General features: G+C 38.3%; 1 protein-coding gene across 1 annotated transcript in view; it reads left to right on the forward strand.

Annotated features, from left to right (window-relative positions):
• Positions 1–18,848, forward strand: part of PLEKHA7 (pleckstrin homology domain containing, family A member 7) — an 88,771-nt gene that overhangs the window by 42,760 nt on the left and 27,163 nt on the right. The window contains exons 3-7 of the mRNA XM_008937913.1: positions 1,765–1,876; positions 7,878–7,982; positions 9,848–9,920; positions 11,029–11,129; positions 18,007–18,185. Coding sequence (XP_008936161.1) covers positions 1,765–1,876; positions 7,878–7,982; positions 9,848–9,920; positions 11,029–11,129; positions 18,007–18,185 — 570 coding nt within the window. The remainder of the gene's footprint in view (positions 1–1,764; positions 1,877–7,877; positions 7,983–9,847; positions 9,921–11,028; positions 11,130–18,006; positions 18,186–18,848) is intronic.

The following is an 18,848-nucleotide window of genomic DNA, read 5'->3' on the forward strand; positions in this document are numbered from 1 at the left end:
TACCTGCTTTCAGTTTATCTGCCTCCAGCAGGGAAGTGAAACATTTTTGTTAAGCAAGTCTTAGCAGAAGGCAAGTAAGATGCTGGCACGTTTTAAGACTGCATTTTGTACCTGTTTTGAAAGTTTGTAAAGTGGGAAGAGAACAAGTGAGACCAGAGTCAAAAGCAGACAATAGAACTGTCTGATCAACAGCAATAGCTTAGTCAGGCAGCGTTATATATGGGAAGTGTCTTGATCTGCTCTTTGCTGCAGCTGGCTATTCTGAAAGCTGATTAAATGCTGAAGTAGGGTACCTAGCCCCTAAGAGGTGAGGCAGTGACTCAAACTGATGGGATGAAGCTCTCGCGCATTCAAGGCTGGCCAGGGATTTTAGGGACTTGCTATAGTTTGTTCTCCTATCTTGGACATGAACTTAGGCATAAAAGCTAGAAAGAAGGGATTTATGTCAGATAAGCAAAGCGTAGAGGAAATGGGATCAAAGTTATGTTACTTCCTCGCAAGCTTAATTGAAGCCATGTGGTCACAAATGGAAATAGGTGCTTTCCCTGACACCAAATAACTATAAAAGCTTTTGGACAGGTAATTGTTCAGGCTGTAGCTGAGGAAGAGCAGTGATGGCAAACACCTCGTCCTCAGTTAAACCCTGTGTTGAGCTGCTACAATCACAAACTCGTTTTCTTTTTCTCTTTTCTTGTGAGTGGTAAGTGCTCAGAATTACTCTGTTCTCTGTTGCATTCAGAATTGGATTGCATTTCAGTGGTAGCAACAATAATGTTTGGAGTGACTTGGTGTCTTTATTTTTTTGTGTTATATAAATGGCTTTGATGACTTACTGAAAGGAGAAAAGGAAAATCACAGATTGTTAGTAGTTTGGTTTGGGTTTATTTTTCTGATGGGAATGTATTGCTACTTACTCCTAAATTACAGTTTGCTAAACTATGTTGTTAATGATTTTTGAAAATACCGCTTAGGAATTAAATTCACAAATTGGTGTTGAGCTTGGTTGCTGAGGCTTCTCTTCACGGCCTGCATATGGGATCCCACAAGGCTTTTCACTTCCATTTATCCTCTAACTTCTTTGTCTGGGCAACTGTACTGAATTCCTACTTGTTGAATTGGTTCCTCTAGTAGGATTGGTCTCACCTATGTTTTAAACTACTGTCTGCATCTGGGTTAGTTATCAAGACTTTGTGAATCTTAGTACGACTCAGAAGTCATTTATTTCTACCAGTATCTGCCATGTATTGCACCATTTCACTTAAAAGGTATTTTAGTAATTCATATTGGACTATGAATCATATGTTGGGGAGATTCAAAGATCTGACATTCAGTTAGTGAAAGATCTAACTGTAGGCTTTAGATAAGAAGCCTGTTCCTGCAAAGTGCTGACTCTACCTTTCCCTCCCCAGTACTGGCTCCTTCACACGTTTGTGTTAAATTGGGCACAGTTGAGTTTCTCTGCATTAGCCTTTATCCTTTCTGAGTGCTCTTTGTTACACCTCGAGTCTCTGCTGGATTTTCAGACAATTTGGCAGGTTTCTTCCTCGTGATGCATAGACAAATATCAATCATCAGATGTCACAGTCATCTCCTTGAGAAATACCTGAAATCAAAATAATAGGGGTGGTGCAAAGGAAGAGGCAGATATATGGGAAATGTTTGACTAGCCTGTCATTCATTTGCTCACTGGGAATCTTAAATATAACATGGCAAAGCTGTTTGAAATGCTGTGCTTTAGAAGATCTGTTTTTGTTTGTTTTCTAGACAGAATTCATCTATGTCCAAGCAACAAATAAACCAAAGACCTTCAAGCATGGTCAGTGAAACGTCCACTGCAGTAACTACATCGGCCGTTGATACGAAACCTAGCTCTAAGGTAAAGGCAGAGGGTTATTCTGTCAGCTTGGTGATCAGAACTTCACTTGTGTTAAATCCAGGACTCTTTTAATGCTGATCTTAACAGGGCCATGGGTTCAGCCTAGAAATCTAATAACTTACTTCAAAGAAGAGGTAATATCTACTACCCAAGCAAAAACCTTTTCACAGTGTAAGAGCACCATATACCTACATGATAGTGTTGCAGGATCATTTGGAAAATTGTCCTTATTGTGACAGGGGAAGTCTGACAGACTACCTAGGAACGGAGGTAAGCATATGTCATAGTAGCATTCCAGCAGGTCTTTTGGTAGTCCAGTGTGTAGGGCAGAGTGCTGCAGAATACCAGGAACTGTAATCTGCAGTTCTTGCTTTTACATGAAACCTTGCTGCTGTTCCTCCTCTTAGTAACAGCATAGATCCTTTATGAACATCACTGTAGTGCACAAACTGTAGACACCAAGTTTACACACAGAATGCCTAATAATAGACAAATCCATTATTTGTCATTGACAAAGGGTCTGTGCTTATTATTGTACAAAATACAATAAAGCACTGAAATTGAAGTGTCACCAACTATTCTAATGCTTCTTTGACCTTACAGTAAATCACAGTGTAGTGAGAATAGGAAAGGGTTGGATAAAAAGAAGGAAAAAAAATACTGAAAGTAGCAGAGATAAGGTAGATTTTTTAACTTTGGCTGCAGTTTATAAACTTTGTGGTGTTTGGGTTTTTTTAAACACAAAAGTGTGAAGCCTGATAAGTAACAGAGTTGAAGAAAAGACTTTGCCACGTGGGTTGCAAAGATGTTTTTGTTGAGTTGGAATCACTTAAAATCTTTTTCTAATGTATGGTATGCTTGGGTGAAATTGGAGAAGATGAAAACAAGTCCATGAAAAGCTTAAAAAAATTGTTTTTTTAGGTCCAGAGTGTAAAGGTTATTGGACCAACACAAAGGTTGTCATGTGTCACATTGCAAGAATACATTTATCTTTAAAAGTGCTAGATGAACTTATCACCAAAACCAGTAATTTTAGTAGGTTACCTGAATTATGAGATAAATTTCTTTTTGATATTCTAATAGCTTAAATTACTGAAGTACTTGGGCGTTTGTGTTTATTGTATTTATCCTCCTCTTTCTGATTTTTTTTTTTCTCCCCAAGCCATCATTAGAGGCAGAAGGCTCATTTTCTCACTTTTAAAAGCAGCAAAATTCATGAGGACATGATACACTGCTTTGAGCTGGGGATTTCTCCAGTGACAGTGGCTTTTATTTACCTGGGATCACACTTCTGCAAAAAAAGTGTGCATCTTGTGCATCACCCTCTCCTGCTGCTTCCCTTGGCCACATGATTGCACTGACCTCAACAGGCTTTGCAAAACAGTTTTGATTAAGATGGAGAACCAGCATCTTTCTTCTATCTGCTTTGTTTCATCATTTCATGTGTTTCCAGGCTTGAAATCAGTCATTCTGTAGAATCAGATGATGTGTCGAATTCTTTCACAGACTAACAGAAAATTAATTCACATGAACTAGCAATGTTGAACAAAGGCTGTAAAATTAATAACCTGTGTCCTCCATTTTGAGGTTCACTCTCGGCACATTAAGAGTAGATTTTAAGATCCTTTCATCTATTTCTAAATGTTTTTTTTTCCATGAATTCCATAATCATTCTTTCAGAGAATGAATTCCCAGATGCAGTCTTGAGACACAGTCATGAAGCCAGAGACACTCTCTGTCATGGCAAAGGTCTCTAGCTACCCATAGCTAATTATTATCTTTTATGAAATGCTTTCATAATTTTGTCTTGCAAATGCTATCACAGAACTGTGTAGGTATGAGTTTTGGAATCCTGGCCGAATTAAAGCTAATTTTTATGTAGAGTTATGCAACTTGAAGTAGTACCAAATCAGGAAGCACAGGAGCAGGTACATGGCTTTCCATTTGATTCTAATGCAGAAAGCTGACAGCTAAGAATTGCTACATTGGGCTGGAGGGGGAAGGTGAGTTGCCAACTTTACAGCAGATTTGCTTTTCTCAGTTCAAGATGAAAGAGTGGAAGACTTCTGGCCTGCTTGTTGCAGTGTTCAAGTCTGAACTTGGATTGAATAAACCCATAAAAATAAAAATAAATAAATAAAAATAAAAAGTAATTGTTTGGAAAGAGAATTTCACATATTCTATCTGGCAATGTCAGTTGTACAGTATGCACCAAGAGGAGCATGTTGGAAGGTATTAAAAAGCAAAAATGAGGCTTATACTTACCAGAATATCACTCCATTTTGCTGATGTGCATATAAACCTATAAAGCTTCATTTTGTAAAACACCTGAGATGGGCAGTTTTGCAGAAATGCACAGAGATTCTTGGGGTGGGCCCTACCTTTCTGATGGTGAAACTGTCTGAATAGGTCATCTGAAAACGTGTATACCAGTGAAGTCTCCTCTCAAAAAAATTAGAGGGATATTGAGTTGATGGAATAAAAAGTGAAAGGACACACTACAATTGTTCTCTCTCCCCAAGGTCTGCTTGTTCATAGCCAATTCAATTACATTAACCATATTAAAAGCCATTTGTATTGATTACAGTTGAAGGATGTGGAGGAATAAAATCTGTTTCAGTTTGAGAATGAGGTACATTTGAAATGTAGTCTGTTTAAAGCATCTGATGGTGTGAATGGGAGCGTGTAAATGTTGCCGTGCCACACGCTACTTTAGCCAAGCCAAAAGCATAAAGGATGGTAGCGTAATATATTTATTACAGTCTCTGTTTTGAGTGTTTTTGGGATGGATTCTGCACAAGAGGAGTAATTGAATTGCTGATGACACTGTTAGTTGCTGGTATTTTTCCGAGATGAGCTGGCAAGGGTTACAAGTAACTGGAGAGCAGGTCTAGCAGCTGAGAGAAGCAGGCCATGGTGACAGGTATGTGGTGCTGCCAGCACTGTGGGACTGCCTGGAGCTGGAGTGTAGAACACAGGGTTTAGTTCAGGGCTGCTGTACAAGAATGCTCAATATGAAGAGCAGGAATTTCTGGGAGTTCCAGTTTTTCCTATCTGAAAAATAAGGATTTTGCCTAATTTTCTTAGAGATACTGAAAGGATTCATGAGTTTGTTAGTAAAACATTGAAATTTTTTTAATGGAAGAGTTTATGACTTAAAGAGGTGGGGATTTTGGAGCTTTTTTTAATTCCTTGTCAATTCAAAGTTTAGTTATGTGCTCTCTTATGTGTATATGTTTGCATATTTTTACCAAGATAGTCTTCCTTTTTGCTACATAGAAAATATGTTCCAAACAAAAGGCTGTCTACATTATTTTGACTATCCAGTTTTAGAAAAGAAATTAATTACATTTTATAATTGTTAACAATTTTTCTCTTCAGCTAGATGCTCCTGCAGGGAAGATGACACAGTGATGAAAAGGCATTTCAAAATTTTGGCTCTTGATGTTTTGGGTTTTTTTGCAAAAACTTGTGAGTCGTTCACAAACGAGGCAGCAAGACAAATGTGCTGAAGTCAAAAGCCATTTCCTTGTCTTCAGTGACAAAGGCAGCTGCTCTGACCTGCCTTTTTCACCAGATAACAGTGATATCAGAGTATTTTAAGTTAGGAAAATACTACTGCAGTACAAATAGTTCTAGATATATGACTTTTCTTTGAAACTAATTTTTTATTCTAACCAGTGGAAGCAAAGTGTGACGTTCAGTGTCTGTTGTGCTTTGTTTAATTCCAGAGTAGAATGAGATGATTAATAACACAGATTATATGAAAAGCTTTATTATGTAAAGCACCATAAAATTATTTTTTTTTGTTTCTATTATGGGTATTATATTGATAGAGAATACACAGCCTTGGGAAGACTTTTCCTTCCCTGTGTAAGAGAAATTGTTTGGTTATTTGGCCAACTCCAAGGATCACTCTTCTAAATTGTGGTTTGCATTTTTTCTAAATTAAATATGGTCAGAGAATCAAAGTGCTTGATCCCTGAGAGGGGATCAGATGAAAATGTAAACTTCATCACAATGTTGACTTTCAGAGCCTTAAACAGTTTGGGCCTCATTATTTTTCATCACTCATGTAATATAACTGTTTCCTCTAATATAACTGTTGCATCTAACATTTGCTAAGTTTATAAAAATCCTGACTGATTACTTCTCATTTTTTCTTAAAATCATACAATCATCCAGAGGCTGGCTGTTGACATGTGCATTTGTTTAAAGTGATATTTGGACACAGGTTCACAAGTTATCTTTTGAAATATTTTCAGTAGTAAACACAAAATTCCTTTAGTGTTGCTTGTAGATGAGTGAGTGCCAAGAGAGATTTTGTGGTCATGGTTGGCACGCTGTGTTTGCATGAAACTGGTGCTCTGCAACCTGTTAGCTGAGTGCCTTGGCATAGGTATGGCAGAGAAAGGGCTGGCAGGTCTTGCTGATACCATCCTCACCTGGCCTATACTCTGAACTGGTTATTGCCAGCTGAATGGCAGGGGCATCTGCTCAGAAACCTGGTGCTGGTTCCATCCCAGTCTGTCTGGTTGCTGGGCTGGTCAGGTATCTCCTGGGCTGCCCTGGGCCATGGGTAAGGCTTGTGCCTCACTGATGAAGTGTCTGGTGAAGTGTCACTCCTAGGGAAAAGCCCATACTTGACACTCTTCCTACCTGTGTGTCAGGGTGTTTCACAGAAGTGGCTGTGACATGCAGCTGATCTGAATTCTCAGCAGAGCTGAAAGCAGCATGCTGCTTCCTGGCAAACAGGCCTGGGGGAGACTACCTACTAACATCTGCCCTTTGGTGTCTCCTTACAAGTGCAAAATCTCTGTTGCTGTTTTATATGCTGGAACACCAAAGAAAAAATTTTCTTACTGATTATTGCTATTATCTTAAACCTGCATTAATATGTGTGCTTACATCTACTAAGATGTGTGAAATTTAGTGTAGGTTGGTAAAGCCTGGCCCCAAAATTACCACAATCCTTTTAAAGTTACCATATATTGTTAGACTACTTTATTATTATTATGTATGCTATCTTCTAGTCTAGATGTTACCTGACTGGCAGAAAGTGTACACTTGAAGTATTTTTATGCTGTCATCCCTTGCATATGACAAATGTGCTCATTTTCAGAGCTGCTGTTTGCAGCTGAAAGATCATCAGTACCCTGACCATCTGAGAGGAGAGATTCAGAGAAAGGAGGGACAATGTGGGAAGGAGACAGAGTGAATCTGGACAGTACTATCCTTGGAGAAGCTGGGAACAACTGTAACAGTGGTTGTGCACCTCAGGTTTCTAAAGCAGTTGCAGTAGCAAACTGTGCTGAGAATGGAAAAAAACAGGCAGATTATTCAGCCAAGAGATTCTCACTGTCATTTTCACAAACTGATGGATTTTCCTTGTTTGTTTTTGAAATAGTTTTGCCCATGTGAGTGAAAACTGAGGTTGCAGTAAACCATTACCTAGTCCTTGTGATTCCCACTTAGTGCCGTCTAGCATCACTCTGTCTTCTCCTTTTGTTTGCACGGTCAAAGTCCAAGCATTTTATTAAGCTATCAGTGTTTGAATTTAAACAGGGAAGAAAACCAAAACCAACCAAAACCCCCTCAAACAATGAAGAGCAGGGGTAGGATTCATGTGCACAGAGTTCTCTGTAAGAGGCTTGCACCATGTTGGCATGATAGACTTGCTTTTGTAGCACTCAGCAGTACTGCCCAAGCACACTAAAGCTTCAGCACTTCTGCCTTTCTGCCTTGAGCCACCAGTGCTGCTGCTCTGCAGATGGAGGTGGCAGACTGTGCTGGCACTGATAAGCTGATGGAAGTGGAAGATTGACTTTGCTGTGTTGTAAATATCAGTCTATTTACTTGCCCTTGAAAATGCTATAAATGCTTTGCTACTGTGTAATGAAGTATGAGTTATTGCAGTGAGGTTATTTGTGGTTTGAAATCAATCTCAGTACAGTTTAAAAACCACTGCTACATTGCACTGCTGCATGCTACTTCTTTACAGGTTGTGAAGGTGGGAAACAAAGTTCACAGCTTTGGGAAGAGGGAACAAGCTATCAGGAGGAACCCAAATGTTCCTGTTATAGTAAGAGGCTGGCTGCACAAACAGGTATGCGTGTGGTCTTCTGTTTCTCTTCATATACCTCAATACAATTATCAACTAAAAGCAAGTGCCTTCCAAGTAACTGAAAAACCAGAATCTTGGATGCTGGTGATGGACAGCAGTGTTGGGAACTTCCACAAGCTTCTTAGCTCAGGGGCTTGTTCTCAGCAAGTATGAAACCCGAGTTTTATATACAGGTTTGAGTCAGTGGAAACCATAGTAAATGGACATCACCATCGTGGTTGAGGCTTTCACTTAGCATTGTTGGCTATAACTGTAATTATAATTGTATAACTGTATTGTAATTATAATTGCATAACTGTAACTATAATTGTATAGCACTGAGGCTATAACTTTGTTGTCTATATCTGGTCATTTTCCCTGTTTATCCTGCTGACTTGCAGCCACGATGACCTCAGTCTCCCTCAGCATGCACTATACACCTGAGATTGGCTGTGAAGGCCTTATTCCATCTGCTTGCTTATGCCCTTATAGGGCCCTTATCAAGGGCTTAACCCATGTGCCTTTTGTTCTTTGGAAGCAGGAGGGAGAAAACAAAGGGAGTCAGGAACCCATTCACCACACATGGCTGTCACCAAGACCAGCATCCAAGCAAAGGCTGTATTATAGGTGTTCATCCAACAAACAGAATTTTACAGCTGCTGCATCTTGAACTCTTAAGATGACAGAAGCATGTCCTTAAGTGCAAAAAGTAAAGCAAGCTGTTTGTTTTGGTGAGAATACTTCCCTGCTTCTAATTTATCAATCAACATCCATCAGATTAGCACCAGAGATCCAGCATCTAGGTTTAGAGTTGAGTAGGAGAAGCTTGAAGTCTAAGGCTTACAATTATGATTCTACATATGCAGGAAAGTGAAATTGCAGACAGCTTTCCACTTCCTCCTGCACTGAGAGCTGCCTGCTGCTGTCAACTCCACTGACATCCACTGCCCAAGTCCATTAGTTCTCAGGACAGAATCAGAACTCAGACACAGTATGTGTTGACAGTATTGTAGCATGAAAAAGGCAAGGGAAGAAAGTCTGCACATACTTAGGAAGGAGAATAGTAAATACAGCATTCCTCCAGCTATTTCCTTCTGTCCCCTTACCTCTACTTTCAAGCATTTAAAGCCTGAAGATGGTTTCTGTGCTGCTGGTCTCATCAAAGCCTACCTCAGCTGGATAAGCTGTACTTGCTTTGGTTACAGCCTGGAAGTTTTACAAGCTTCTGAAATTAATTTCAATGTAAATATTACTCATTTTGACAAAATGATATATACTGAGAAAGAGATATATATCTATATATCTGTATCTCACCACAGATGTTACACTTTACTTCATTAAAATGTGGACATTATGCACCCTGTTCTATTTCCTGAGGTACATTTGATTAAATTACATTTTAAGCATGGATAACATATGGAAAGGGACTGTAGTATTATAGGAGATCATTGAAGTGTGAGGTCATACTTCACAGCTACGTAGTGATTTTTGTCTTGGTCTGCAGGCAATCCTTGTTGGTGTTTGTGCCATCCAGATGAATACTTTATTTCTTTATTATAGATAAATCTGTCTAAATAAAATACACATTGGTTGTGTGTCGAGTTAATCTGAATGCTGTTTGCGATGCAAGTTTAATTGCTTAATGAAAATTAGCAGTTTGAATATTTTACCTTGATTATTTTATAGCTGGATGTTTTGCCTCTTATCTTTCTTAGTGTATAATATTTTGCTGAAATATAAGCCACTTGTTTTTACAATTAATACCATATTTATGTAAACTCCTAGCAGACTACTCGGGGGTGCAGCGCTGCACGACGAGCCGTTAGCTTTCCTTCAGTGAGAAGGGTGTCACGTTTCTTGCCTTTCAGGATAGCTCTGGAATGCGACTGTGGAAAAGACGGTGGTTTGTGCTTGCTGATTACTGTTTGTTTTACTACAAAGGTGAGTAGACACTACCTCGAGTTAATCTGTAACAGTTCACCTGGTCTAATCACGCTGCAAGCATAAACTAATTCAGCTCTTCAGCTGTAGTTAGGTATTCTGAGGAGATGCACAGTGAAATAAGCACTTACCCATATGTCTTTAACATGCAGCAAATTTCAGGCCAGAGTTGGGGAGCAAGGGGGTGCTCTATGGTCTTTTGTCAAGTAACTTACCTTTGGTATATGCCAAGGTTTATGTTGCAAAACATTTAGCAGCAGTGCCAGTGTAAGATTTATCCCATCTCTATTCTGCATTGCAGAACCTACTTGGTTGCACGTGCACAGATGATTTTTTGAGAATTTGCTATGGCCAGAATAGGGCATTGGTTCAGCTTTAATCCAAGGGACAATGTAAGAATGAGAACTTCTGGGCCAGGTATTTCTATGAAAAAAGGCTACCTGTGATCTTAGCCTGAACTCAGAGTAGTGGTATTGCATCAGGTTATCTTGAAGTTTTGAATATTGTGTGGTGTGTTAGAATTTTTGGAAAGCATTGCAGACTGTGAAACTCAAATTCATATTTCTAGGCACTGCATCTCTGCTGCTGGTCATTTTAGAGTCAGCAGTATTAGTGGTTTCCTAATTATAGCAATTAGCCTAGATGTGGAACGTTAAATAGAAGGTCCATCATGTTATGCAGCCTGTCAGAATTCATTTGTCACAATAAGCTTTATTCGTGAAGCGTATTCTTCTGTCTGAGCCTAAGAAATCACACCCCCACCAAAAAAACCCTCAACAACCCCCCAAACTGATTTTTTTAAAGAGTCAACTTTGCTTCTTTCAAAATGAAACATTTTTCTCCATATATTGAAAGGGTCGGGGAAGAGTTCAGCCCAGGTTGTGCAGGGCTTGATCTAGTCAGGTGTTGAAATCCAAGGGCTGGATGGTGCCACCTCCCTGGTTGGCCTGTCCCGCTGCTGCTCTGGCCTTGTGGGCACAATGGTTTTCCTCATATCCAGCCTGAACCACTCATCTTTCTACTGCATGGCTGTTGTCTGTGTGGCCATAGAGGAGCTGTTGCTGCTCTAAAAGTGCAATGAATTAATTCTCTTTTTTTAATTTAACAGACAGCAGAGAAGAGTCTGTTCTGGGCAGCATCCCACTGCCTAGTTATGTGATATCTCCAGTCGGACCTGAGGATCGCATAAACCGCAAATTTTCCTTTAAGGTACAGTTACAAAGCTTATGAGCTGATCATATTGTGAAATGTTTATTTGCATTAGAAAAACTGCTGTTGTAAGCAGAAATGTCATCTGCTTTCCTATTTTTTTAAAGTAGATAGGTTTGTTGACTCCTGTTCAAATGTGACATAGCACTTTTTTGTTGCTCATAAATTGGCATTTATGTGTATCTTACTATCTGTGTCCTAAGATCTTGATAGCATACCTGTGAGTAAAGATCATGTTTCTGAAATCAGAAATTAGTATTGATAAATTGTTCCAGTACTGTTTAAAAACTGAAAGAAAAGTTGTCTTCTTTTTCTTTATAGAATGTTTGGTCTCACAGTGGACTGATGGTAGTTTTTGATTTTGTTGTTGTTGTGTTTTTTTTTTTTTGTTTTTTTTTTTTTTTTAAAGTAATATAACAAGCTTGGTTCTCACAGTTAGAAAATGACAGCACGGCAGCTTTTGTTCTTTAGTTTCCTCATTTCAAGAGGAAAATGAGTAACCAATTTTTTTTCTACCTTTTTTTTTTTGGAGAGAGTAATCATCATCCTAAGTGAGAAGTGATCCTAAGTGATCACTTATCATCCTAAGTGACTTTTTCTTTTTAAAGAAAAAATTATCTTGCTTGATATCATTTGAGGTTGTTTTTGTCTCTTTCTCTTTCTCTTTCTCTTTTTTTTTTTTTAAACTGATTGTATAATCTGAAGTTCCATTCTTTGTTATAAAAACCTATGAAAATTAAAACATAGATTCTGTGCTGACAGTGGAAAAACCTGATTCCAGTTGATTCTTTGAGCTGCAGCACTAAGGCAAAGTTTAGAAACTTCAGTTTATGTTGCTGATATAAATTCTGCTGATGCTTGGAGCAGAACCTGGTTTTCTATCAAGCAAATGATACTTGGTATCTTGGGGAAAAAAAAAGTAGAAGTCAGGTTTTTATCAAGTATACTTTACAAGATCTAGAATGAAACTTTCTGTTGAAACCTTTTCTACACTGGAATTACAGAAAATGTTTGCTCTGCTTAGACTTCCTCTTGCACTTTTATTTTTGGGGTTTTTTAAAATTGTAAACTGGCTTCTATTGCCTTCTGTTCTATTTTCAAATGGATAATGGTTTGAAATTTATTAAACTAATATTATCTTGGGAAATGTGTTTTTAAAAAAGGCACAGTGCACTTTGTGGAAATGTTTATTCTGCTTTTTCTAATGCATTGAATGTGAGATAGCAGGACAAGCTAAAAAGGCTCCTTTGTTTAAGAAAAAACATTCCACTCCAATATTTACTGTGTATAATTGATAAAATCCTCCTCTTCTAGAGCCTTTTCCTAGCAAGAAGCCTGTACTGAAAGAGGAGGACTCAATGTACCTCATGGCTTCTACTTCTCTTGAATTTAGTGCAGACGGGGGAAGGAGATAAAGAAAATAGTGATAGTATCTAGTTGACATAGAGTTTAAAAAAAAAAGTTTTTATTTTATTGGAAAGGTGTTTGTAAATGTTAATCAAATGTCTGTTAGGATTGTTAACCAGTTAACAGTATCAGTGATAAGGGGAAAACTCTCCTTGTGTGTGGATCCAATCCATGTAGTTTCCAAGCAGTGTGCTCTGTAGGTAGGCACTCGAGTTGCAACTGCCAACTTGTGTCTCTACTTTCCTATAGAGCAGAATCCATTTAATCTTTAATCTGGGTCTTTTTCTGAAAATCAGCATGAGCCAGTAACCTGAGACTTTAAACACAGCCATTACTAAGAAGTTCATACAGAAATAGAGAGTTGATACCAAAAGAAACTTCGTGCTAGAAGTCTGTATAAAAAAATCTACAACATACATGTAATGTAATAGTTCATTGGGCCAATCTTAACTCTGCTGTAGGTGTTAGGTGACTGACTGCAGCCTTGATGCTGCAGTTTCACTTCATTTGGAACCCGCTCCCAGGGCAGTAGGAGGATTTTGCAGGGTGCCCTGATGTGCAGCGGTGCCGCGGCGGGTGCGGTGCTGGTCCTGGTGTCCCAGCACTCCCCAGCCACCGCCCGAGCTAATCGCTGCCGGGGCGCAGCCGGGCGCTCTGTCTCACGACAGGGTGCAGCCAGAAATAGAAAACACAAGCAGATTAAGCCCAAAATAAAGATAAGACTTTTTCACATTGAAGTCCTGAATGAGTGGGAGAATGTGCCGTGTCACCTTTTACATTTGGCCTGTCTCTTATTCAGATTGTTGGAAATCCTCTTAGGGTAGAGCTATTGGCTCCCATTTTCAGTGGCTGGTTTAAGTAACAATGAATTTTTGAAAGGAGGAAAGCAGTCCAGCTGTGAAAAATGTCAACATTTTGGTTTGGAAAACTAAAGGAAGGAAATTTACTTAGCAAATACATAGATGCTTTTTGCATATGATTGTTAGAAGAAGGTTTGTAAAGAATGTGCTCACTAGGATATATGTTAAACCCTGGTAACTGTTAAAATATACATCATAGGAGTTCTCAAAATTCTTTTCCCTTCATCACCTCCTGGGGCCCAGCTTTAGGCTTTTGTATCTCTTTGAGTGTTTAACAATCAGGGGCCTGCAGAACTGGGTAGAGACTGTTCAAATGCAATCAAAAATCTACTTTGAAGTGTAGCAGCATGTACTTTAAATTGTTTTGTTTAAAAACTATACTTTTAAGTGTTTGTTCTGACAAATTTTTTACATTGTTTCACTTTGGACTTTGTCAAGCAAAGTGCTGTAACTCGCTGTAAGCTACTCTCAGTAAGCTGTGTGACAGCCATTTTAGAACTCAGGATCCTTGCTGCATATTTTGTTTGGTAGCTAAAATCTTAAAGATGCATAATTAATCTCATTTCTAGATTTTTTTAATGGAGTTAATTTTTTGCTGACATAAATGTGAGGGACTGCAAATCCAATATATAGATTCTCATATGAAAAAGTTTGCACAATGTAGATATATAGCTGGAAATACTGTGTCATTAATGGAATATTGATTGTGCTTTTCAGTAATAAAACAATTTAAAACATGGGTAGTATCAATTTATGAAGGTTCATGTCATCACAGTCTGTTTAGCCTTATTGTCATCAATCAAGAAAACCATTTTTAATTGGTCTTATGCGTGCTAAAATACATCAGAGAATACTGAATGTAAAGTCATTTATATGAACCTGACAGTAATACAGATTGAGACCCTTGGAAGACCTACCAACGTTTGCTGTGAAGAAAACAACAAAGCTTCATGCAAAGACAATGTATACAAGTGAATCTTTGTATTGAGGTGCAAATCTACCACCAAATAAAGTGAATTAAAGATGCTCTGATGTTCCTCTAAGAGGTAGTAAGTAGCATTGCAGATAAAAATTACTACTTTTTATTTTGGCACTATTTTTTTTCAGAGATAGGCCCTTTTAGCAGGAGGGCACTCAGAGCATAGGAAGCCAAGCCAAATTGTTACTTCTGGAAGGTGCTACTACAGCTTGTTTTGAAACATCTTTTCATTATTGACACTCCAAGACTTACTCATGGAAGTATCTCTTCATTACTTAGACCTGCGGGGACCAGGGAAAATTCTTACCTGTTTCTTTGATGTCACTGTTTTTTCTAGAAGATCTTGACATAGTGTGTTCCTTTTATGTTCTCTGGATCATTGTTTCTTCCTTAGGCTCCTATACTGGTTACAAAACTTGTCTGGATCTGGGGAGTCAGGTAAAGAAATACCAAGGACTAGAAATTTGAGAGATGCCATTTTAGAATTTAGAAGAGGGAAGGTTCTAGCTTCTAGAACTCCTGAAAAAGCTCCATATTGTCTAAGGGTGAAGGATGAGTTCTATTATGCTGTTGTCTTTATAAGTATTATCTCAGGCTTTGCTTATAAATGGTTCATAAACATCAAATTTCAGGAGAAGGGAGAATTCCTCTATGTTACATCTTATTGAGAGGATTAACTCTGAAAGATTAGAACTGTTAGAAATCTGCTTCTCTCCCCATCCCTTTGTCCTGTGAACTGTGGCTTCTCTCCTAGGAGTTTTGACTTATTGGAGGAGAACATAACAGGTTTAGGCATTAGTCACTTTTAGTATACTCTTTTGTTAAGTATTTTCTTTGGAAACATGAATCTTTTAATGATTTTAACTTTTTTAACTTTCTGTCCTTGTCTTGTCCTATTGATATGCTCTGGGGTTTACTGTCCATTTCTCCTTCTGTGCACTGTGGGAGAGAGACTGCTTTTCTTCTCAGTCTATCCACATTAAGGCATCTGAATGCATGAATAGGTACCGGTATTATTTTTTCCCTGTTGTGTGTATGGTGTACATGTGCACATGTGCTGTGTTTTAGGCTTCATAGTCTGCTGTGGTCATCCTAATAGATATTGCTTTCAAACAAAAAAAATAGACCAGCTAGCTTCTGTGTCTGCTACCAGTAACTGCAACAGGACATTGGCACAAAGTGGCTTTCTTGCATATAAAACGCGCTACTAATAAATAACTGAAATATACTTAAATTTTCTTTTAACCAGTTTTATATGTTAGGAATTTCAGAATGTTCTGTTGATAGTAACACACCATCTCCATTATCCCCTCTGAAGTTATGAATGTTTACGGTTGTGATAGCTTCAGTCTCCCAAGGAAGAATGATGCAACATACTTCACATTTTTATGCCTTTTTCACTTACAGCCTCTCAGGCAATGTTTTCATCTGTGTTCTTTGTGCAGTGCTGAAAGAGAACCTGCAAGGCAAATGGGTTATGTTGATGAGGACATAGAGGTCAATTAAGACAGACAGCTGTTAAACCCATTTATTGATGTGGTATGCAGTCTCTGTAGTTGTTATCCAAAGTTCTGTTTTTTTTCAGCAAGTACATACACAATGAGTGGTAGGGTGGGTCCTACTGTGCCAGCTACTGTGCCCATGCAGGGCATACGTAGTCTGCTTTTCTGAAGGGAGAATTCTTGATGATTCTAGCATCGCCTTCTATGGGCTCAACGTGGTCTGTGAAGGAAGCCTGTAGTCTTAAGGTGTAGTGTTAAAATCACTATTTTCTTTTACGTTTGGAGCTGCCAATATTTGGTCTCTTCTTGTACTGCATGCTAACTATAAATTACAATGAATTAAATGCTTCGAAATCATATTTGCTTTGACCACTTGTAATGGTCTCAAAACACCAGGGAAGGGGGAGGAAAAAACACCCAAAGAACACAACCAGGAAAATATGAAAAAAAATCCTTTGATTCCTAAATACCCAACTGATCAGAGTTACTGTTTCATGTGTTCAAGTCCCATTACTGCTGTGTTAACGTAGGCAGCTAATGGCCAAGAGGGAGGGAACTCCTTGTATTCTCTTATCGGCCGTCGCTGTTGGGAAGCAGAAACCCTTTCAAGCAGGAGAGAGACTTGGACTTCTCTCTGTCCCTCCTCCCTCCTCCTCCTCGCCGGCTGCTCTGGTGCAGTTCTCCTCCCTTGGGGCAGATGGGACAGGACACGGTTCACCTGTTTGTAAGAACAGGCTGCAGTAGGAAGGAAGTACATTTCCCACAAAATTTAAAGCACTGAAATAGCAAGCAGATATTTTGCTCTGTGGAGTTGTTGATGTAAGTCTCTAAGATTATGGTATTTGGCAAATTCAGGGAAAGTGGCTGAATGACAACATTCAGGGAGGGCTACGCCCTGATTAAATAGCCCGCATCTTGTTAAAACTTGTTAAAACTGTGGCTGTGTTTCTGAAGCCATCTGTGACTGTTAAAAATTGGAATAATGAGAGGGAGAGGATTTCATCAAAATAAAAAGACCAGTCATTTAGGGGAGATTTCTGACCTATATTTAACCTTTAAAAGAAGATGTAGCCAAATTAAAAAGTTGAGGTGATTTTTTTTCCCTTTTAAAAAAAAACCCTCTCTCAGCAGTGTTTCATGTCTCTAGCTTGTGTGTGTGATAGGATGTTTAGTTTATAAAAAGCAGTTTAAACTTTTGGTTTTGTTTTAATATCATTACAAAAGCTTTCAAGCAGAGTATACTGTCTTCAGTTCGAGGGGAAGGTTGAATCTCACCCTACTAATCTGAAGCACATTGATAAAGCAGCTGAGGAAATACGGTCAAGTGTTTCAGGACCAATATCCCTTAGTAATACTTACACTATTGCTTATACAAATGTGGGTGAGTTTTGATTAAATTCAACTAGCCTAGAGTTGCAAAGACACTGCATATTGAATACTAAATATATTTATAGAGGAATTTCCAAATACTTCTAGTTTGCAGTGGCATTTTGTGGAGTATTTTAGTGTGCAGAGGTACCTGTTAATACTTTATATGCTGGGATAATTCCATCGGGATTACTAATGTTATCAGTGAATCTTGAGATTTTGCAGCTAATACAGAGATTCAGCTGCATGCATTAACTTAAAGATCTTAACATGCTTTATTATCAGTTCTTAAATAAACAGTTTAAATGCTTTAATTGTAAGATTTTTGTCTGTATTTTGTCTGAATAAACCGCTTTATTAAACAAGCTGGGAAAAGTGGCTTACTTATGCATGTCTCAGTGAGACTTTGTTTAATTTGTATTGTATGGTATTTATGGCAAATGAACTGTATCAGTTAAGAGAAAATGAAAAGCTGAAATTTCCTACTATGAAAAACACGTGCACTGCACTTCTAGCTTAACAGTGCAAAAAAGAGGTAGAGGAATTCCAGTAAAATGACATAGAGTGCCATTTGAGTTTGCTGCACTATAGCCCATTGTGGCAGTGCAATAATTTTACCCCAAATTCAAGAAAGAGTCAAGAGAATCCGCAAGGTTTGTTTTTTTTTTTTTTAAAGATACCAGGAAAAGTTACAGTAAATTTTAGGAGGAGGGGAAGTGAAAGGGCTGTCTGACTTGTATTTCTGTTTGTTTTTCTTGCAGGCTGTTCATACAGGTATGCGGGCATATATTTATAATAAGAATTCTGTTATTGGCTCTCAGGCAGAGCATTCAGGGATGCGGACGTACTACTTCAGTGCAGATACCCAGGAGGACATGAATGGCTGGATCCGGGCTATGAACCAAGCTGCTCTTATGCAAACACGCTCTTCACTGAAGAGGCAAGTTTAATACAGAAACTGTTAGCTTTTAAAATATATGTTTTATGCATAAATATATACGTACATGAAAATTAGATTGCTGATGATTTATGGAAGCGGTGTGTGTAAACGTGCATGAAACTCATTCAGAAATTGTTTGCCCACATTTAGCATAATGAATTAATTTCTGTGTATATTTATATATTTTTTAAAATTTCAGTGAAAAAGTTACAGGCTTTGTGAACAAATTCATACACCTTCAACAGCCAGTTGGCAGCGTTGAGAGACAGGTAAAAGGGAAAAGGCAGAAGAGTAACGACTTGATCAAATGAGTATTTAGGACTAGGATTAAAATGCTGTTAAGAGGGGAAGGAATGTTAAGGATGGGTAAATCCTACGTGCATGGAGTTGTGGATATTAACAAATTTATGCAGCTATTAACTGCCTTTTTTTTTTTTTCTTCCTTTGTTGGCCTTTGATACTTACAAGAAGTTTTTTTATATTTTTATCAGTGTAGAAAAAAAAAGTGCTGTTACAAAAGGAGGATGTGCTTTGTCCCATTGTTCTTAATTAGTGCTAGAGGCAAACATGTTCAGCTGTGCCTTCATGTGCTTCCAGTTTTTTCCCTTTTCTTAAAATGCATGTAGCCTTCTTTATGTTTTGACTTTGGAATGTGATTCTTTC

This window comes from Merops nubicus, unplaced genomic scaffold (assembly GCF_000691845.1).
Source record: "Merops nubicus isolate BGI_N331 unplaced genomic scaffold, ASM69184v1 scaffold7063, whole genome shotgun sequence".
Taxonomy (NCBI): domain Eukaryota; kingdom Metazoa; phylum Chordata; class Aves; order Coraciiformes; family Meropidae; genus Merops; species Merops nubicus.